The sequence below is a fragment of the Cucurbita pepo genome, chromosome LG04 (assembly GCF_002806865.2).
Source record: "Cucurbita pepo subsp. pepo cultivar mu-cu-16 chromosome LG04, ASM280686v2, whole genome shotgun sequence".
NCBI lineage: Eukaryota > Viridiplantae > Streptophyta > Magnoliopsida > Cucurbitales > Cucurbitaceae > Cucurbita > Cucurbita pepo.
In genome coordinates this window covers 81,695-103,978 of record NC_036641.1, presented here as the reverse complement: position 1 = coordinate 103,978, position 22,284 = coordinate 81,695, and the positions used below count along the sequence as shown (strand labels likewise).

The following is a 22,284-nucleotide window of genomic DNA, read 5'->3' as shown; positions in this document are numbered from 1 at the left end:
CAACAAATAAATAGTGTTAAGGAAAATATCAAAAACATATCCCAAAGTTGTCAGCACTTTAGTAAAAAGCTTCATTTCAGGTTCAAAGATTAAGAATACATGAAAGAAACATTTATGAACTTTCATGAATTATTAAGACCATCTAACTCACCAGTGAAACAAGATGATTGCAAATATGTTTCTGACGAACAAGTGCACGAAGCAGTTGGTTACATGTGAGTGCCTGTTACATTCCAGATTATTACACTACGAACATTCTAAACAATAAATGCAAAGCAATATACGTATTTAATAACTAAAGTTATGTATTCTAGCCCCTCTGATCAACAGAAAGCAGCATTATGCAACATGCTTAACTAAGAAAATAGATTAGATTTGAGAATGACACGCTAGTATGCTTGCTTACAATCTTTCATTCAAAATTATATGATCACTATTCACTGTGATTTCTTCATTTCTCTTTTCAAGTGGAGATATTTGTCTAAACAGCAAATAGCATTTACTGTGGTCATTCCCTTTTTCACCAAAGTTTGACCATTTATGGGATTTCAGATCACCGTTGTTCAGAGGTTGAATATTTTCAAGATGTTGGATGAGGTCATTCTGAGTCACCTTTACAGGAGACGGGGTCAGATTCTTTAACAAATGTTGATTCTTCAACAGTTATCTGGTTTATTTATTTGGAAAGAAATGAGAAGAGACTTTCCACACTATTTAAATGCTTCTTCACAAGCCAACTGAAGAGCATTAGCCTTGCATATTTATCTTGGTATACATGTCTTTGTATGCATCTCTTAATATCTGTTCACGACTATAGGTTGCTGTTATGATTACTTGTCTTGGTATACATTTTGTTGTTAATCAAACTTATCTAGGTATACATGTTTTAATGTCTTCTTATGACTGAAGAGCCCTGCCTTCATATATCATCTCAATACAACACTAATTCAAGATTTTATGCTTGCCTAGTTTGTCTTGTCACAAACCATTGTTAAAAGAATTTTGGAAGACATATTCAGGACAGGGATTCAGAACTTGGTTTGATGATCATCAAGAATGTAACCAAAATCTACTTCAAAAATCTCCTCAAGAGGTAATATTTAAAAATAAATACAATAAGAATTACCACTTATGATGAAATGTTCAATAAAATTTTAGCAGCATTGAAAATTGAAAAGGAAATCCATACATGCAAGTCTTTTTCCCCAGGATATGACAAAAGTGTAGTTGCTGATATGCAAATAATAACGTCAAGTATAGGTATTCCTTGGCCATGTTCTCCAAAAAAGCTGTAACAGACTTTCCTGGTATGCTGTGTCTGGAAATGATCATGTTCTTTACCATAATTGCAGTTGCTAGTGATGATTTCTTCGGGGTGAAGTAAATATGTTGATGACCATCTTGATAGAAACCATACAACTGACTGCACCAATACATTGGCTCAAATAAACGAACTGATACAGCATAAAGCTATTAGAAGTAGAAATAACAGTTATTTGTGTTTAACAATTAGCTTGTGAGGGCCTCTTTTTGGTTTTCTTATGATAAAAAGAAATAACAGTGAACAAACTCTTGAATAGTAGAGCTAGATCCATAAATAGTCTTCTGGACCATATCTTTTTTTATTGGGTTCACATGGCAAAAATTTATGCTCCCTCGAGACCTTACAGCCTATCTTTACACACCTGTTCTTACTCTAGTATTTCTAAGTGGTAGTTTTGAGAGGATTTATAGCTTGGTGTATTATACTTGTACAACACGGTAAGTTCAGTTGGGAGTGTCATATAAACAAAATAAAAAGTGAAGAGATATAGAATGAAGCACTATTATGGCAAAAACAAAGAACTCTACCTCCATAAGTCGAGGGCTGAAAATTGATGCCCTAGTTTGGTGGTCCAAACATTGCTCACAAAACCTAATGACTAAGCTGTACGAGAAGACTTTGCATTAGTTTCATTTTATAAGAAATGGAGTTGTTGCCAATCTAAGTGCAATGATCAAATAGTTAATATATTATGCATCTATTGAATCTCCACCCCATTGAACTATTAAAAGAAAAGGAAAGTCACTAATGAACATAGTATGAACCAAAGTGTAACAAATACAGATAAATAAAGAACATAGACTAATTAAATCGATCCAACTACATTAAAACTTAAACCACCCCCAACATTAAATTGTCAATATTTTGATCTCACAAAGAAAAGCAATGGTAAATTCAACTTCTCCATAATTCTATCATTCCTCTTTCAACCATAATTTTTCAAAAGGAATTCGAAACCTCTACAGCTTGTGTACTTCACAATCTTCCTTTAGTTGGACAATTTTTAGATTCAGCACATGCTACTTTCCCACCATAACTAGAACTCTACTTTCTTCCATCCTTGTCTCAAATTTGACAAATAAACGTATTAACCTTTTTCCCGGTGCCTTCTTTACACCAAGTTTTGGAATCAAAGCACCCAAGAATTTGGGCCTGGAAAACCCACCTAAAGTTCTTTCCTTAAATCGACTACTGAATACTTGCTATCACTGGAAGGTTTATTAGGAGAACCACGATCAAATGTGGCGAAATTCAAAGAAAGATCGGCATGATGGCACAACAATTGGAAAAATTTACGTTGGAACAACAAATTTTCCAACAAAACAGATATCAAGAAAATGGATTGAAGAAAGAAACAGAGATAAGCAGCCTAATCTTCAAAAAAGAATGGCAATTCAACCAAGGAACCCAAACTTTTTCCACAGTGGATCAAAGGAGTGGATATTACCGGATATGATGAATATAACCTTTTTTATGCAACTCCATCCCGTCTACAGCATCTATAATCCTCAATTAGCTTCATTAGCTAGTCAAGAATTTTCCTACTAAGAATAAAAGCACCTTGAGAACTAGAGATTGTCGAAAGGATAACCCTTTTTAATCTATCTGCCAACACCTCCACCATGATCTTATACACGCCTGTAACTAGACTAATAGGCTTGAAGTCTTTCACCCTATTCGCCCTTTCCTTTTTAGGGATGAGACAAACAAAGGTCTCATTCAAAGAACTGTTCAAGATATCCTCTCATAGAACTCCCTGAAAACCTCATCAAAACTGTCCTTCATACCATCCCAATTATCCTGAAGAAAGGCTATAGAACAACCTTCGAGACCAGGGTACTTTTTCTATCAAACTTAAAAACCATCTTTCTGATTTATTCCAAAGAAAGGGGAGAATCGAACTCAACTTTACCGGACACCAATCTAAACCTCACTTGAACTCACAAGTGTAGCCATCATCATATGATTATAAGCATACTTAATATGTAGGATCATTTTGGCTCCAACCTCTCTAGTTCCATTCAACAACCCCATTTTCACCCACGTAGAAGAAACTATACTAACTGAGCCAATCGGGAGAAAGTGTTTCCATTAGATTAAAGAAATCTTCTTTCCACCATAAACATTGAGAAGTTACAAGTTACCAATCTCCTATAACAAGTCTAACAAGGCAGAACCGCCCAAATAAAGATCAATCTTTCTATGAATTTACATAACAAGGTAAACTCCCATACATAATAACAATGCTGACTAACGCCTATTTACAAGAAGGCATTCCACCCAAAAATAATTTTCCATTGTTTTCCTTGTAGCACCTCAGCAAAATACCCCAGAGAACTTTAAACAGAACCACAATAAGTATACTTATTGCAAAAGTAATATAAGCTTCTACCACAGGTTTAAAAATAATAACAATAGCAACAGTAGAACAAATACTTACCTAGATAGTGAAACAACAGGATGCTTCTCTGCTTCCATCACATCACTAAACTGAGACTGTATAGCATTTGGAACCTGTGTTTAGGGTGGCATAAACAAGTTAATCTTCCAGCTTGAACCAGTATTTGTATCATATATAAAATAAGAATAGGAAATGCAAGTACCAAATTAAAAATAAGGAAACAGCTTATTCTATTACAACAGTAACCTCCAAAGAAATTATCAAAACATAAGGAAATGAATTCACTTATAATTCTCCAATCCTTCAATTTTCTCGTTGATTAGTGATGGCATCATTAAATGAATAATGATAAATAGAAATTAAAAGAAACAGAAATCCAATAGTGCTAATATCAAAGTGAATCGAAAAGAATAACTGTCTATTCTCTCAAAATCAATACAAAGGGTCTTTCTTATACACATGATTACCATTTAAATTACAGCTAATAAATATAATTAAGGAAAATATTAAAGTTGTAATGCCCGAGCTTCACGTTAGGGTAAAATTGTAAGTTTTGCTCTCAATTATTGGACTATTTTAATTAATCTTTGGAATTGAAGTCCAATTGACTTTGATGCGATCAATTTAGGTTGAGTGGACACGTTGGACTCATCGAATTGAGGTCGAGGGGAAATTTATACCATGGTTGGATGATGATTAGGAATTTTGACTTGGTCAAAGATTCGGTCAAGGTTAAGGTTTTTTTAAAAAATGAAAAGGGGGAAACACACTAAACAAGCATCTTCGTAAGGTTTCCTCCTGCCATCAACTCAATCCTTGGTTGTCGCTTGCCTTCTTCTCATAGTCGCATCATCATCTGATCGCCTTTGCAGCAACGTCGTCACAACCCGCTTTGCAGACCAACTGTCAAAGCATTCCAGTCACGTTATTTGTCAGACATTCTCAACTTCCTGACGTGACATCAATTGCCACTGCTACTCCAGTAGCCCAGACGTGGATCTTCCTCTCCTCCGTTGTCACCTAATCAGCATTTCACCATCAACTCAGTACCTGACGTTCTCTGGTTTGTTTTTTCCTCTTTCTTTTTTTCCTTTCTTTCATTTTTCTCTAATTTTTCAGTTCATCCCTCATCAATTTTGTTTTCTCCCTTGGGTCTACCCTATCCAGCGAGCAAGCTACGCCACATCACTCCATCAACCGTCGTATGGATTGGCAATATGTATAAATAAAAAAATAGAATTAAAAAAAACAACACAATTAGCTTTTTCTCTCTCATGGCTAATTTTTTCCTCATTTGTGATTTGCTTCTCCTTCATTCCGGTTGAACTTTAACACAGTAACCATTTCCTTGTCAAGTCCAACAACTTCGGGGTGTGACCCTCACGTTGCGACAACACGAGTGCCATGATGCGACTGAGGAGGACAGTGCATCATTTAACCCACCACACAGAGTGGACATTGAAGAGAAAGACGAGACATAAGCAAGATAAGGGCCACAAGTAGACACGAGTGCCAAACATAGGCTTGTTGAAGGGTAAGGTAGGGCCCGGACCTTCACCTCGAAAGTCGGGGTTCCGAAGGGAATTTGGGCATGCGATTTTTTAGTCAAGTCCGTCCATATGAAATATGAATGCTCGCCAAATTTGGTCAACACTGTATGACCATTCACCAAAATGACGTCTACCTGAGGAGGATTGAAAATGCTTCAAAATGTACTATAATTGGGAGCCATGGTATCAGCTCTCCACCATCCCTGCCTTGTGGTCTAAGCGAGCTACCCTGTGGTACATGTATGTATCACAGTGAGGGTGAGCGTTTTGAGACAAGTGTCTTAGGCAACTTCCTTTGAAATGGGTCTTTCAAAGATAGTACTGGGCAGCATGCACGGGTGTGCCGGTATTGTGCCCAAGCCCATGTGTCGGAGGTTAGATCATACATCTACTATCCGGTACGGAGTCCGTAAATGACATGGCATGGGCACGAGATGGCCCATACATGTAGTAACGGCTTAATGTTTAAGTTTATAATTTATGATTTGAGGTTTTCATGGGATCTCAATTAAACATTTGAAATGTCTTGGAATTTTCTATCTTATAGATGCTCAATTGACTAAGTTCTAAAAATAAAAAATTTATGACATACATGTAGTGATCGCTTAGTCTTGATTTAGAAGATGGGTCTTACAAAAGCAAAAACCAACATATAGTTATCACAACATACCCAAGATAACCAAACCTGAAAATTGAAAAGTGAATAACTCCCTTCTTTAATACTTAAAGCTAAACATCTCAAAATAATAAAGATAGGGAATAGCGAAGTACATAAAATGGGGTTCTATGGTAAATATTACGAGGATTACTAACGAATTTCCAATGTAGATCGAGGCAAAAAGAGAAACCATGCAACTAGCATAATAATTAGCCTGAAAAGAGCTTACCGATGGTGTTTCCCCCTCCACTTCATCAGCTAGCACGTGCCCAATTATTAACAGAAGTGAGTAAATTTCTTCCAGTGTTTCAGTTAGATCCATGGTGCCCCTGCCCTACAAACACCATGAACAAAAGTATATAAATCTTCATGCCGTGCAGGCAGTAATAATAGAAGTAAAGAACAAAATAATTAGTTAAGAAATAAGGCTTGTTTTCACAGACGTGGAGGATACCTAAAGAGCTGAATATTTATGGGAGTGAAATAATAGAACTAGAATCACATATAGAATTTCAATAAAATCATTCATCTTCGAGTAGAGCCTCTAACAAGCTCCCTTGGAAAGATATATAGATTGGTACTAAGTTCACCCCGTTTGGAATATTCTTTTCACGGGCATTTAAATGTGTCAGATTGAGAGAGCATTACTAACTATATCAGTTTAAATGAAGATGCTAAACACATGCAGCCAAAGGAAGAGTATACCCAAAAGCAGAAGGGAGACCGACAGGTTAATTAATAGAAGCATCAAGAGCTCAGATAGGTTGATAAATCTTGAAAGTAAACACCTTCCAAATAACTATTTCTTTTGTTCTAATAGGCATTAAGAGTTTATTCTAAGCTTGATCAGGCACTTGGACACTTTTTGTTACTGAGCTATACTGGCTCCAATTTTGGGGATTGTGACCTGTACAACTAGACAACATGTGGCTGCTAAGGTTCTTTAAAAAAAATAAAAATAAACATACATACACATCAAGTATTTACCTAAAAATTGCAATTTTAAAGATGAGAACCTTTTGAATCGTCATTGTACTTCGTCTAATATATATCAATTAGTTTACGCTATAGACTTTATCAGTTACTGACTCTAATGCTTGGGATGATTGTGGCCCTTGAGCTAGATGGGTCAAATGATTGATGAACTCGAACTACTAATCAGATTCAGATTAAATCTAGCAATGTCTAATCCTTTTTTTTTTTTTTTCCACCTTTAAAATGTGAAATCAAATAACAAAATCCCATTATGTCTGATAAGAAGAAGGTGACATCATAGAATGATCCATAAAGATATCCTTGATGCTTGAAAAGGGGAACCTGATTAAGCTTGGAGAGACGCTCTGTAAACAGTCCTATGAGGAAGGGAACTGTGACATTTATTGCTGCCCTTGCAATAAGAGCATAAGCACTTAATCTTTCATCCATGGCTGTAGAATCAAGAAAATACAAATAAGAACTAAAATTATAACAGCTAGACTGTTAAAATTGACAACACTGTTCGGAAAACTAGTTTGCTATAATTCTCTCTTACCAGAAACAGAAGCTTGAAAATATTCAGATTCGACACTGTCATCCAATGCTGAGGCAGATGCGGCTGCAACCTCATCACCATTAGCTAATAATATAAACTATTTTAAAGAAAGGATTTCTCAAACATAGTGGGAAAACTTAACTACCTTTTAGCTCTGACTCCACAATCAGAGCAAACAGGTTAGCAGCAGCGCTGATACCTTCATGTGGAAGCAATGAATTCTGACCAGACCTCTCTATTGGCTGAAGAGAGAAAAGGAAAAGATATCTAAATTTTGGCTACTAATTGCAATCATTAGTTCCAAAATTATTACACAATCTCAGAAATATATAAAATATACAGATAAATGTTTGTCCAATTAAAAACTGCAACTATTCTTCAACTAACTGCAAGCAATAGTGTTTCTGGAAGCCATCAATAAATAAGACCTTTTAGAGGCAAAAAGATAGAGACAACAGTACGTAGACATCTAAAAACTATGACATGAGAATCTAAAGCAACATTTTTAAAGAAGAAACTTTATTCAAGGGAGCATAACTACATTGTTCTCCATAAAGAATAAACTTTAATTAATTACACGATAATTTATTAAACAGTGTTAGCTACATACTACGAGAAGGGCAGCCCAGGAGTCTAGTAATATATCACGGGCTTGCCAACTCCATGTCTCCTCATCACTGTTATGGGTCATAAGAACCTTTACAACTTCACCCATCAAACTAGATAATAGTTGAAGCGTGCCAAATGGCCTGAATATCAATAGAAAAGAATCCAATCAAATTTGATAAACCATATATATTAATATAAATTAAAAAAATGGAAGAATAACCACGCATGACTATAAATGAATTACTGTATCATAATGAGGGTTCCTTTACTCACCTGATTGATTTAAGTAGTTTGTCAAACGCAAAGGGAGTTGTTACAGTTGCGATGGACAGCAATGCACGACAGCCATCAAGCATCTCACTTAACCAAAGAAAAAGATAGTGTACATCAGAAAAGGAAAGTGCATTTAACACTGAAGGATAATCAAGAAATCTGGAGTGCAAGTTAACCTTTCGCATTTTCCACTTTCAATTGCTCTAGAAACAGCATCAGGAGGATTGATCCACTGTATTATCCCCAAAAGAAGCTGTAATAGATGATTTTCATGCATCTGCCCATTATCTGATCATTAAACAACTTTCTTACTAAAACAGGAACTTTTTATCAACAAGAATACTTAGTCAATAAAAGATAAAAAGATAAAAACAAAAAAAAAAGTCAAATAAAACATAATTTTTTAACAGGAATAAAATTTTAATTACAAACAGAGGACATACAACATATAGGAGAGATAAAGATATCCCCACCAAATCCCGCGATTACAAAAAAAAAGATTCCCGAGGGTCAAATCATAAAAACAGTATTTTCAAAGCATGAGGTACACTCCAAGGACAAATGTACCTTGATTGCCTCAAGATGCAGGCTTAAAAAGCCAGCCTGAGCGGAGAGGGGTGCAATTTTTATATATAATATATAGTGTTGCAAGTATAAATGATCTTGCAATTTTCCATATCAACTTTTAGAGAGGCACATGTGCCTTTTGTGATACAAAAAGGTTAAATGAATCCCTAAACACTATGTAACAATACATATAAATTAGGGAGGTTAACTACTTCCCTCATTTAATAGGATTACACAAATATCTCTTAACTAGGCTATGAATTACACAATTATTCCTTAAATCAAGGTCATTCCTTCAACATTCCCCCTCAAGCTGAGGAATAGATATCATCCATTCCCAACTTGAATACTAACTCATGAAGCATTGAGCTGTGAAGTCCTTTCGTTAATATATCTGCTACATGAAGTTGTGAGGGTACATAACTAATGCATACTATCCACTTCTCTAATTTCTCCTTGATAAAATGTCGATCAATATTGTAAGAAAATTTTGTGTAAACCCATTACATAAGAGAAGTGGCCTCCCTAATTTATCAGTATGGTTATCTAGTAACTAAGAATTTATTTAGATTTATTGTTACCTAATATCTAGAGATTTAGTTAGTTTTTTTACACTATAAAATACACATGTACCTCTCTCAAAAGAAATATAAAAAATAGCAAGATAATTTAGATTTGTAATATATGGTACAGAAGCATTTTCTACTTTAAAAATTGGATTAATACCAAACCGTAATCCAATCGGTGAAACCTTCTTAGCTACCGATCATCCTCTGTGATCAAATTTCATTTGAAGCATTCATAGTTGTCGCCATCGTAACCAAGTTTCATTCAACAATGCTTTCATCATATTACCGCTGAGTAAGATCTTCAAGCAGAAGACTACAGAACTTATGCAATAGCTTTCAAGTCCTCTCCCAGAAACACAACGCAAGTCCGGCAACAGAGAGCAACGCAATAGCTTTCAAATCCTGTTGTCTTTCCTCAATAGCAAGCCAAAGACCAGCAACAGCAATACTCTCCCATTTTAATCCCAATTAAGCCCAACAACAGCAATACTATTTCAACGCGATAGCTACCCCAGCAAGACAAGCCCAACAGTTAATCCCAGCAACAAATCCATTTAATTTCTCCTCTGGTATAAGCCAAGCCCATCCCATTTAATTTCTCCTTCCAGCAATTAAGCCCAGCAACGAACCCATCTGATTTCTCCCCTTCCAGCAAGTCCATTCCACAGGCCCAGCAACGCTCGTCTTTACCATCCATTCCACAAGTCCAATCACAACAACTGTTTCAAGTCCAGCAAGACCATTCCGCTTTCACAGAAACATTTTTTTGCTCGTCCATCCCGCAAGTCCAGCTAGCCCACTGTTTCCATCTACTATTTTACTGTAGCCTAGCACGAAGCAAGGAAGGATTCTGTTGTAATCGACTTGGATAAGTTTTCTTTACGACTAAAGTTCCCTCCAAACTAAGACCCACAAGTTCATCATGTCAGGAGAACCGAAATCTTATCACTAGTAAAGGAGGTTCCTATGGACCAAAAGATGGGTAACCTTTTCAACTCATTCAATTGTCATACCGACTCAACAAAGAAACCTTTATCAAATGGTCTCAAATTGAGTAGATGTACCTTAAGGAAAAGAAAACTCTGACACCTTATTGAACTAGGACCAGCAAAGATAGATCATGGATTTAATGTATGGGACGAGGAAGACTCCATGATAATATCATGGCTATGGGACTCTACTGAGTCATCCATCAATAATACATGAATGTTTTTACAGAATACATAAACTATATGGGACTTCATTCATCGCACTTACTCCAAGGCTAGGCATGTTACACAGATCTATGAAATCAAAATAATGACTAGAGCCATGAAAGCAAGGAAGAAAAACTATTATTGAATATGTCATAGTCTTGCAAACATTGTGCCAAGAACTTCAGGTATTCAAGATGAGTTGCATTGCATGCATAATACTGAAGAAATTTATAGAAGCAGATCATGTGTTGTCTATGATTTTTGGTAGGTCCAACCATGAGTTTGACCAAGTTCGTTTACAAAACATCGAAAAAGGGGAAACACCATCCCTAGAAGTAACAATTTTCTTTTTTCAAGCAGAAGAGAGTAGACGGTGCCTTATTCTTGACAAACAACCCAGTTTAGATGCATTGGCTTTAGCTGTAGAGAAAGACAGAAACAACAGAAGAGACAACCATGACAAAAAAGACTATTCCTATGACACGAGTTATATTGTGAGTCTAAATTCATTTGTTATACCTAACTATTAAAAGAATTCTGTAAACTCTAGCCTTAATTATTATAAAAGGCATATGTATCTGTCTAAATTAAGTAAATTAAGTGTAAATTAAGTAAAAATGTCAGCAAGATAATTTGCGCTAAGCAACATGGTATCAAAGCCCTTCTATTTTGGAATGTAGGTTTGATCGGCTAGCCTTCATAGCTACAAATCTTCTATATTGACCAAATTTATTCAAGTCCTTCGTAACAACCGATTTTCCACCTTAACCAAATTTATCCGGAGCTTTCATAGCTACCAATTCTCCACCTTGACCAAATTTATTCAGAGTCTTCATAGCTATAGATCTTCCACCTTGACCAAATCTATTTGAAGTCTTCATAGCTACCGTTAAAGTCATACAATTGAAATCGTGCCTTGACATTGAAGTCATGTTGTCGAAGTCATGCAATCAATATTGCTCATAATCCTCTCCAACATGATATGACAAAGCATATTCAAATTGATCGACATTTTATCAAGGAGAAATGGGAGGATAGGATAGTTTACATTAATTATGTGTCCTCATAGCTCAATGTTTCATTAGTCAATATCAAAGTTGAGAATGGATAATATCTATTACGCAACTGGGGGAGTGTTGAAGGAATTGTATAAACCAATGCCTTAATTATATCTAATTTATTACCTAATATATAAGGATTTGTTATCTAATATCTAGGAATTTAGTNTTTTTTTTTTTTTTTTTTTTTTTTTTTTTTTTTTTTTTTTTTTTTTTTTTTTTTTTTTTTTTTTTTGTATTGTTACCTAGTATCTGGGATTTAGTTAATCTTTATGTATCATAAAAGGCATATGTAGCTTTCTGAAAATTAAGAAGAAATGTGAGTAAGATAATATACACATGCATTAAAACGATTTCTAAATCTTTATCAAAAAGAGAATTGCAAGATGCTATGAGAGAAGAAATGCATGCTTTAGAAAACAATAACACGTGAAAAGTTGTGGATCGGCCAAAAGGAAAAAATATAAATGGGTGTTGGTGGCTTTTCATAGTTTAGTATAAGGTCAATGGAACGTAGGAAAAAAATATGGCAAGGTTAGTAGCCAAGGGATACACTCAAACTTACGATACAAAATACCGAGAGACATTCGCCCTAGTTGCGAAGATGAACACCATAAGAACATTATTATCTTTGGCCGCCAACTGAATTTGGCAACTCTCACAATATGATGTGAGAATGCATTCTTTTACGGCGATCTAGATGAAGAAATCTACCTAAGCATTCCTCCGGGATTTGAAAGCTCAAGAAGAGAAATATGCAACTTGAAAAAAGCCTTATATGGACTAAAACAATGGAGAGCTTAAGAAGAGAAATATGCAACTTGAAAAAAACCTTATATGGAATAAAATAATCACCACAAGCTTGGTTTAGAAGATTCACAAGGTAATGAAAGATGGGTATAAGCAAAGTCGAGAAGATCAAACTCTCCTTATCAAGCACTCAGAATATCAAGAAGCATAGGTAGATGAGATCATAGTCACTGGAGATGATGATGAAGAAGAAAAACTTGAATTTTGAAGGAAATAGATGAAAGATTTTTAGATCAAAGAATTTGAAGGATAAAGTACTTTCTAAATATTGAAGTAGCGCACTCAGCTCGGATCCACATCAAAAATTGGGAGAGTCAAAAAAAGACATGCGGAGAATAGAGAAATACAATAGAGACTATAGGGGGGGCTAATATATCTAACTCACACTCGACCAGATCTAGTCAGCGAGTGTAAATAGTCAATTCATGCATGATCTGCAAGAGTCGCACCTTCAAGCAATATAGAGTGTTACAGTACCTAAAAGGAACTTCAGAAAAAGAACTTTTTGTTCAAATGGAACAATTTCCTTGTATTAGAAGCTTCTATCAATATTGACTATGTTGGATCAGTAAGGGATAGAAGATCTACTATTGTACTTCTCTTGGAAGTAATTTGGCAACATGGAGGAGTAAAATGCAAAATGTGGGTTCTTATGGTGGAAGATAATTTTTGATGACTTATAGATTAAGGGAGAATGTCCAATAGAGTTGTACTGCGACAACAAATCAGCTATCAATATTTCACATAGTCGTATCCCGCATGATAGGACAAAGCATATTGAAATTGATCATTATTTTATCAAGGAGAAATTAGTGAAGAGGATAATATGCATTAGTTATGTCCTTCAAGGCTCCAACAAGCAAATATCCTAACAAAAGGACTTCACAGCTCAATGTTTCATGAGATAGTACCCAAGTTGGGAATGAATGATATCTATTCCTCAGCTTGAGGGGAGTAATTTATATGTTTTGTTATTTAGTATTTAGGAATTTACTTAGATTTATAGTTACCTAGTACCTAAGGATTTAGTTAGCATTTTTGTATTACAAACAGCACATCTACTTTCTTTAAATTAATAAAAAAAAGGAGTTAGTAGGATAATTTACACTTTCAACACATATAGACAAAAAGAATATGCAAAGAATGTCAACAATAAAAAGACCTAAACATGTGGAAACTTATGATATAGATACGCAAGGAGGCAGTTTTTACCAGAGTGAAATATTGTCCCTGCCAAGGAGCAAAATTGTACAATCAGCTTTCGAGCAGATACAGCTATAGGGCAGTCAAGCCAAAAGGCTTGACATGAAAACTTCTGTCGAAGTGCCGCATATAGATTCAAAAGCCATGAAATATGGCCACTTGAAATCAAAACGTCACGCCAAGCAGGACCAGGCTACAAGCACCAAAGAAGAGAATGAAGAGCTGTGAAAAATGATACAGCACAAAGCAATAGTTGTGCCACTGACACCTTTACAAAAATATTTTATGCTAGAAAAACCTAAATAAAAGAACAATGATTAACTTCAATCCAACAAATTTGGTGTCATGTCAAACACCTATTTCAACATAGCTATGATTATTACTGGTCGAACTTCTCAGCAGAACATCTGATGGATGCTTCCACACCGAAGCCAAGCCACTTTCATTGATGGCGATCTTATTATAAACTGCTCCTTGGTTGCCAAAGAGCACTAATGAACATAAAGGCAATAAGAATAACGTTCCTGGGTTTCAAATTGATTGAAAAGGACTTTGATCACATGAGTTGGGATTTTCTAGTTCTTTTCGGATTCTTGAACCTTATATTGGCTCTTTGAATTTTTATTCTTTAGTTAGCTTCTGCATTATTTTGTATTTTCTTTTTTTCTATTTTTCTATAGCGACTCTTTGTAGAGTGAAACTTCTAATTAGTTTGCATTCTACTTTTATTAATATTATCATAAATGTTTCTTTCTCAAAAAAAAAAAAAAAAAGTTGGGATTTTCTACATTATGATCTGATGTCGATGTACTTTGAGTCAAATAGAGGTGTTGGATTCATAAGAGCCCAAAAAGTTCAAAATTTCTAGTTTTTGTCACTATTCTAAAAGGATGTCAAGAGGAATTAGAAATAAGATAAACTTCCTCCTTCCATATTTAAACTGAACAGTTAAGTTGAGAGAACGGTTCATTGGGAAGGATGAAATTTTTTTAAATCAATTGGGACAATAAAGATGTTTGGATAGAACTTTATTCCTTGCTCTTTTCTATCCAAAAATGTTTTGTTTAGATGTGATTTTCTTTCTCCCTTTACATATCCTAGAGGGGTCTTCTTCATTTTTGTTCTTTTCTTTCGATAGTGTGTATTATTCTTTTCTAATAGAATTTCTTATTCAATTCTCATGTAAATACTTCGTCTACAAATGTCCCTTTGATCTCTTTTCTTAAAAATTCCACTTTCATCTCTCAAATACGTTATTCTTGATTATCCATAAACATGACTATACAGAACCAGAAGCAGAAATTTGGTCACCTGCACCAAGTTGTACTCAGATCTCTTGGTTGCATCACCATGATCCTTGACTCCAGCAAAGTAAAAGCTAATATTGGCCTTAGCACCAACCGCATTACGGAAATCCCAGTTCAAGATTTGAAACATCAGACGTAGAGCAGCCGTACAAACTTTAACTTCTGGAACCTCAGTCTGAGAATCAATTATCACGGTGGTAACACTTACGGCAGCATCTATTGCCCAACAGTAGAACGTCTATCATTCAAGTCAAACAAAGAGATAACGGTTGCTAGAATGTCAGATAACGAACAAAAGACATGCATGGCAGAACCAAACATTTAAAAAGTCATATTAATTTAAACGCGGCTTCCAAACAAAAAAAGAAGTAAAATGACTACAAGAACCTTCAGGTAGTTCTGCTCCAACGACCTCCTGCACTGCTCATGGAACTCCCTTGGAAGGCCCATAGCACTTGATGTAGAGGGTGAAAATTCTGATACCTGTTAAAGAGGAAAATAATCAACATTATAAGGCTAAATCAGGACAAAACATTATAAAGCTAGTGTAGGAAAATAATCCTTCCATCAATAAGGACCCCTTTAATAATGAGTTTCCAAATTTGGGTTTCCATTTTTTAAAATTAAGCTTGTGAATGATAATTTCTTTCTTTAGTCTTCCACCTTCTTTTCAAGTACCTTGAAATCAAGGAAAAAGTAAAAAGGGGAAATTTTAGGCTAGGTTCTTCAAAACCAAAAATGGATTCTTTAAAACTTTTTTATAGTTTTAAAATTTAGGCTAGTATTTTCGAAGTAAATTAGAAAAGGGAAAAACTATACCAGCATAATTTTTAAAAAGAAAATAATCATTGACAAAAGGGCCTAAAATGATTTAAGAAAAATATTTCTTACCAATGACTCCAGAAAGTTGACTCCACAAAATTGAACATCAATACCATGAACACCATGGATAGACTGATTTACCTGTAAGGGAAAAACAATTCGTTATTAGACTGATTTACCTGTAAGGGAAAAACAATTCGTTATTAGACTGATTTACCTGTAAGGGAAAAACAATTCGTTATGCCATAAAGAATAGTGGTTTTCAAATTCAAAACCAAGATAAAAACTTTCAGAGGAACTAGCTGGGTGTAAATTATTATAAATGAAAAGTTATTGTATACAAGGGGGCAATTCACTATTTACAGAGAATTGGAAACCAAACTAATTCTAATTCTAACCAACCAAGAAATTGACCAAGATATCTAATTAGTCACTGATCCTACTGCATCGCAATACTTAGAGACCAACCAAGAAATTGACCAAGATATCTAATTAGTCACTGATCCTACTGCATCGCAATACTTAGAGACCAACCAAGAAAATTGTTTATTGAATTAAGTGGTGGTAGTTTGGACACAATGATTGGTAAGTAAGAATGGATGTAGACATCGAGATATTAACAGCATAAAACTGGCGAACAACAAGACATGACCCACCGCCTAAAGCAACACAGATCTAACAGCAAGAAGCAGCAAAAATATTCAACAAATAAATTTAGAGTGTCGAGCTAGATCTGACAAACAGAGATGGAATAAAAGCCGAAGACAGCATTCAAATAAATAAGGTCGAGGTCGAACAAAGATGATGAACAACAAGGCCAGACAAAGAAAACATGAGCACCAAAAAAAATCAAATAAGCACAAACAATACCCTTTGGACTACAGGCACAAACACAAATGTCTGGGAAACAAATACACAATCAATCCATAAAAAAAGTTGCTTCTTGTTCAAAAAATTATTACACAACTAATATGGAACTTTGATGAATACAGCACATATTTAATAAAAAAAATAAAATATCCAACGCTGAGCCATAAAAAAAGATAAAGAATAAAATATTTACAAGATTAACACGGACATTATACCTGAATGAAGAAAGACTCTTTCTCAGAGGCTTCAAAATCGAGCCTACACATTAATATCTCAACATTAGTGATGATTTGAATCACTTCACTTGAAAACTTGAACTTCTCGGAGAGTACCAAGTTGGCTGCATCTCCAAGTTTCTTTAAAATAGTAGAATAATAATTTTTTAAAAAATAAAACACAAAATTATCATTGGTGGATGAAAAGGAACAAAATGTTCTAGAGGTACGAACTCCTATATGGTATGGAAGGGGAGGAAAAAACATAGGAAGGAAGAATTCTAAAAATGGGGGTCCAATTCAAAAAAGGGAATAAAAAAGCATCATGTCAAGTCTTGCAGCTAATAGAGAAAAAGTTGGCTAGTGGGCATCAGTTAGATGTTAGAACTCAGCTAAGCTCAATTCACTATGTATCCCTGTACTTTGAAGGTCCATAATGTACTTTCAAGGCCTTGTTATGGAGAAGGTGCAGAAATGTCTAGGTTCAAAAAGAAAGTCTCAAGAATGGGTAGATGATTGACCCTTTTTCCAACAAACGATCGCATCAAAAGGAACGCAGAAGGGAAATGAGATACCGCCAGAAGGCATGAGTACAAAGAGAATTCTCATAAGGTCAAGATCTATTTCAGCAAAAGTGGAAGAGTTGATGAAGGCTTATTCACGCATGTGGTGGTACGCAGGGGAGGAAAGGCAATCTCCAAGCCAAGAAAAATACAAAAACCTCTTCCAGTTGCAGAGTTGAAGATTCTATTGCTTCTTTCTATCCAAAGAAGCCAAAATGAAGCCCTCACTAGTTGCAGCCACAAAATCTTCTTTTACTTGATGAAAGGAAGTCCCTCCAGCAAACATAAAGTAAGATGGAAACATCATAAAGGATTGCCACCCAGAAGAGACAAGAAGATGGGCAGCTGGGAAGCAAAGAAGCAAGAGCAGAAGAGATGACCTTGGGATTCCATGTTGCTACAACCCATGATGCACCAGCTTCATCCTTGCAAATCAAGAGATAAAGGATGGCAATCCGTAAGTTTTCTGGTCTAGACTAGCATTATTCATGAATGGCCGACTGTTTGTTGCAAATATTGGTCTTTTAAAGTGAAGAGTAAGATATGAGTCAGTGCTATTATTGCAACATGTTGAGTTCTTTGGAAGGAATCATAGGATCTCATTTGTATTATGATACAATAATGCATCTAGTTGTGTTTAGGTCGTGCCATATGGTTAATTGCATTCTATTAAACGGCATGTCCAAGAAATGTGAATCCAAATTTTGTAGGAAACAGAAATATGAGAAAACTTACCAGCCTCTTTTCATCAATTGAGCAGCCACAGCAGAAACCTTTGCTTGAACATATCGCTCTGGTGAGCTTGCATGTTGCATAACATAGCACAGACAAAAACTGCATGTTGAATGCAACATATTTACCCCCAAAATGGTTGATTAAAAGAAGATAAAAGGAATTTCTTATAACTCATGCACAAAATCAAATAGTTGGATGAATTTTTAGGGACAAAACATGAACCCATTATATATATATATATATATAAGAAATGAAACTTTTCATTGAAAAACTTAAAAGAGATTAATGCCCAAAAGATATTGAGTTGAAAAGAACAAGAGATAAAAGAAACCAAGAAACAATTACAAGCGAACAATAAAAGCATGTCAAATAAAACAAATATCTTGAAATGAAAAAATCAACAAAAGGTTTGGAGATAGAGTGACAAGGAATCAACCCAAAGGAAAAGCTCTAATATCAAATGATAAGGAATTAACCCAAGAGAAAGATACCAAATGTAAGGAATCAACTCAAGGGAAAGCTCTAATACCAAATGATAAGGAATCAACCCAAGGAAAGCTCTAATACCAAATTATAAGGAATCACTACAAGAGAAGTAAGATTTAGATTATCTTATTGATCAAATATCTCAAGACAAGAACACTTGTTTGAGATTCGAATCACTCCACAAGCAAGATCGAACATATCAAGCTTGAATGATTCTAAACATGCAACCTAAACTACATATAATTGCAAATAAACTTAGCCCTTGACTAAGAAAAGGTAAGAACACCTAGTCCTAATGATAAATAATCATTCCAAGGGAAAGTAAAATTCAAATTACCTTGTTGATCAAATATCTCAAGGCAAGAACACCTCATTGAGATTTGAATCACTCCACAAGCAAGATCGATCATGTCAAGCTTGAATGATTCTAAACATGCAAACTAAACTACATAGAATTGCAAAGAAACTTAGCCCTTGGCTAAAGGAAAGCACAAATGCTCCTTTTACAACATTTCCCAAGTCTCTTTTACAAAGATAACATACATGGCTTTATATAGCTTCAAAATGAAAACTCTTAACCTTCCCTGGGGCATTTCAAGAGTTGTAACCTTCATACTTTATGACCATAATTAGCCACTATGTAAATGTAACCTTACAATAAATAAGAACTTAAAGTACAATAAAGAAACACCATCACTCTAAATTATCATTCACCCAAGAACAAATGAGGTTTGTGGCATGAATTGCAACATCTTGTGATAATTTGAACAACATTTTCTTCACATCTTCCTTGAAGTTTATGTGCATGATTGATGCATTGGTTCTATCAGAGAGCACCAAGATGAAGTCTTTAAACACGATGATTCGAAACAATCAGACCATGGGAAAAGCTTGTCTTTAAAAATTCTCTAGTTTCTCTCCATCCATAAATCTAATAATAAAGCTTTGATCCCAAGCTAATGAATGAAGGACCAATAATAAATTAAAAACATTTTTCTTCAAGACATTTGAAAACATCCACTCCACGTTGAATATGGAAAAGAACTTGAACCAACAATTCATAGAATAAACATATCCAAAGAAAATGTTTTCATCTCCAGCTTCAAGCCATTGCAATTTACTTTTCTGGATCAAGCTTCTTTCCTCAATCATCTTGCCACAAAATCTCCATTTATCATAAAAAGAAAGGCAGGTGGAGGAGGAACTCCTTGATCATCTCCCTATAACATTATGTCTGGCACACTAAAAACCAAACACCTCATAGAAATATCTAGATTTGAATGGAATAAAATATTGGCATTCCAATAAAACAATTGTAGGATAGATAGCCTTCCTATATAGGAGAAAGGTGCAATATATAAAAGGAAATGATCATAACAAGAATAATATAATATCATTACATATGTACAACCAACACTCCACCTCAAGCTGATTTAAATATATTTTCCATGGTCAGCTTGTCAATCATTCTATCGAATTGTACTTTTGTTAATCCTTTAGTCAACACATCAGCAGTTTGTTCTATACTAAGCTGATTTAAATATATTTTCCAGGGACCTTCCGCAGATACCCACATTCTATCACACCCATTGACACATTTTGATTCCTTTTTAGCCCAGAAAAAGGAGTGCAGTATATCACAGCTTCCTTGGTTTCCTTTTGAAGGGATTCCCCCTTGTTTTTTTTTTTTTTTAATTTTATGATAGTGAAGTATCCAAATCAGCTTACATGCAACTCAACTTATCTCACGGGACAACTATTTTATCCATAAATCTTAATAACCTAGGGAGACGGTCACAATAAGGTTTAAGCTCATCCATAATTGACTCAACGCCAACCCGAGGTGGTTGACTCCCACCTTTTTTTGGTCAAATGATGACAGCTCATGATAGCCCCGCCAAATTTCATTAGCGGGTTGATTCCACAAACTCCTCTCAAATTCAACGAACATTGAGAAGGATTTTAAGCCCCACAAAGGACATCCTCAAATATACAAATGGAGACTCTTCAAACAAACTGACAAAATGAGCATCCTACCTTTTACTGAGCAAGTTCCTTCCCAAATCTTTGAACACAAATTAAAATCTAAAAGTCCATCTTCATCATTCAATTTAACTAGAAATCCAACTGAGAAACGACCATTTCAAAAACTAGTCAAAACCAACAAACTCAGCTCATTCTCCTCCTCTTCCTTCAATAGCTCAATATTTTGCTCTTAAATCCCACACCTCCCAACTGTTCTGCATTTATCTACCACCAAGTACCCCAAAATATTGCCAAAATAGCACAAGTAATTAACAAATCCTTTTACCCTTCGTGTGGACCTAACATTTTTACAAACATATTGCACTACGGAAACAAGCAGTGGAAGAGTATATTAATTCATAAAAGTAAAAATGACCTAATTAAAGTTCTCTTGACATCAGCAGTAAGAAAGCTCCACTCTCTAATAGCAGCATCTCTAATTGCAGCAGCAGCCTGAAATCGTGCATTAGCCACCTGAGAATTTTCTGGATAAAACATGAACGGCATAAATCAGCACAAAAACCAGAAAGGTCATTTTTCACACCATAACAAGAAAGGTTCTTGAATCTATAATTTCTCATAGTGCTTTGATGAACATGCAAAGACACAAAAAGAAATAAAATAGAGGGAGGGAGGGAGATCATAAAAAGAGCAAACATATAAACATGGTCAAGTCAAATATACTTTTTTATGCAAAACCATAAAGAATTGAAAAAATATCCTTTAAAGAAAGGATTCTTTTTGTTGATAAATAATAATAATCACCACTATAATTTACTTGGAAAGTTGATTGCATCTCTAATACTCCAAATGTGTACTTGATAAACCAAGAGGTGCTCGTATATAATAGTTCATTAATTAATCCTTCCAACTGGAAGGGACCACCAGATATTGCATAACTCACTGCCAGGAAGCTACCAAATTTTATACATTAGACTTAACTTATTTTCCGAAACTAACCATTATAGAAGATAGTTTATAAACACCAATTCTAAAATATTTCATATCTATCCCTTCTCTATGCAGCAGCAAGATGCTATCTTCAAAATACTAGGTGGTCAAAAGTTTCAAACGGAATAGCCTAGTGCTATCAGGTATTTGCCAGCTTTTTGAGATTATGGTGCCTATTGTAGTCATGGTAATACGGGTTCTTTTTGGTAAAATTAGAGATCTTTTGGCCAAGGGTTTGGGAAGCCTAGGTTTGTATAACCTTGAGTTAACGAAGCTCAGTCTGTGTTTTAATCGTGTAGAAGAATAGAATAAATTTCTCAAAACTTGTATTTTTTTTAGCCCTATACACTAAGTTTGATTTGTAAAATTTAGCGTAAAAGTTAAGTAGTTCATAGGATTGGAAAACCTTTGGATTTATAGTAATTCAAAATTCTTCAGCAAATCAACTTACCAAGAATGAATTGGCATGTTTGATATGGATGAGGCGATTGCCGAAGTGATAGAATAGTTGCCTCAGCTGCAGATGGATTGATGTGCATCTAAGAGAAAATATGCATGAAA

The 22,284-nt window shown here is 35.0% G+C and overlaps 1 protein-coding gene across 7 annotated transcripts in view; it reads right to left on the bottom strand.

Moving 5' to 3' along the window:
* LOC111793081 (exportin-4) overlaps positions 1 to 22,284 on the bottom strand; it is a 32,717-nt gene that overhangs the window by 9,244 nt on the left and 1,189 nt on the right. For 4 of the 7 annotated variants that reach the window (XR_002814872.1, XM_023674802.1, XM_023674803.1 and 1 more), the window contains exons 2-20: positions 22,175 to 22,262; positions 21,149 to 21,257; positions 18,262 to 18,360; positions 16,964 to 17,006; positions 15,948 to 16,019; positions 15,444 to 15,539; positions 15,061 to 15,294; positions 13,759 to 13,942; positions 8,523 to 8,634; positions 8,347 to 8,433; positions 8,075 to 8,213; positions 7,610 to 7,706; positions 7,465 to 7,527; positions 7,251 to 7,360; positions 6,163 to 6,267; positions 3,765 to 3,838; positions 1,852 to 1,927; positions 1,190 to 1,423; positions 152 to 223 (exon numbers count right to left, since the gene is read on the bottom strand). Coding sequence is in view for 5 of the 7 variants with exons in the window: in XM_023674802.1 (XP_023530570.1) it covers positions 152 to 223; positions 1,190 to 1,423; positions 1,852 to 1,927; positions 3,765 to 3,838; positions 6,163 to 6,267; positions 7,251 to 7,360; positions 7,465 to 7,527; positions 7,610 to 7,706; positions 8,075 to 8,213; positions 8,347 to 8,433; positions 8,523 to 8,634; positions 13,759 to 13,942; positions 15,061 to 15,294; positions 15,444 to 15,539; positions 15,948 to 16,019; positions 16,964 to 17,006; positions 18,262 to 18,360; positions 21,149 to 21,257; positions 22,175 to 22,262 (2,094 nt within the window). In the remaining 2 variants the exon portion in view is untranslated. Of the gene's footprint in view, positions 1 to 151; positions 224 to 1,189; positions 1,424 to 1,851; positions 1,928 to 3,764; positions 3,839 to 6,162; positions 6,268 to 7,250; positions 7,361 to 7,464; positions 7,528 to 7,609; positions 7,707 to 8,074; positions 8,214 to 8,346; positions 8,434 to 8,522; positions 8,635 to 13,758; positions 13,943 to 15,060; positions 15,295 to 15,443; positions 15,540 to 15,947; positions 16,020 to 16,963; positions 17,007 to 17,906; positions 17,952 to 18,261; positions 18,361 to 21,148; positions 21,258 to 22,174; positions 22,263 to 22,284 lie in introns of those variants that run through there. The other 3 variants (XM_023674804.1, XR_002814873.1, XM_023674805.1) reach the window with 3 other exon arrangements.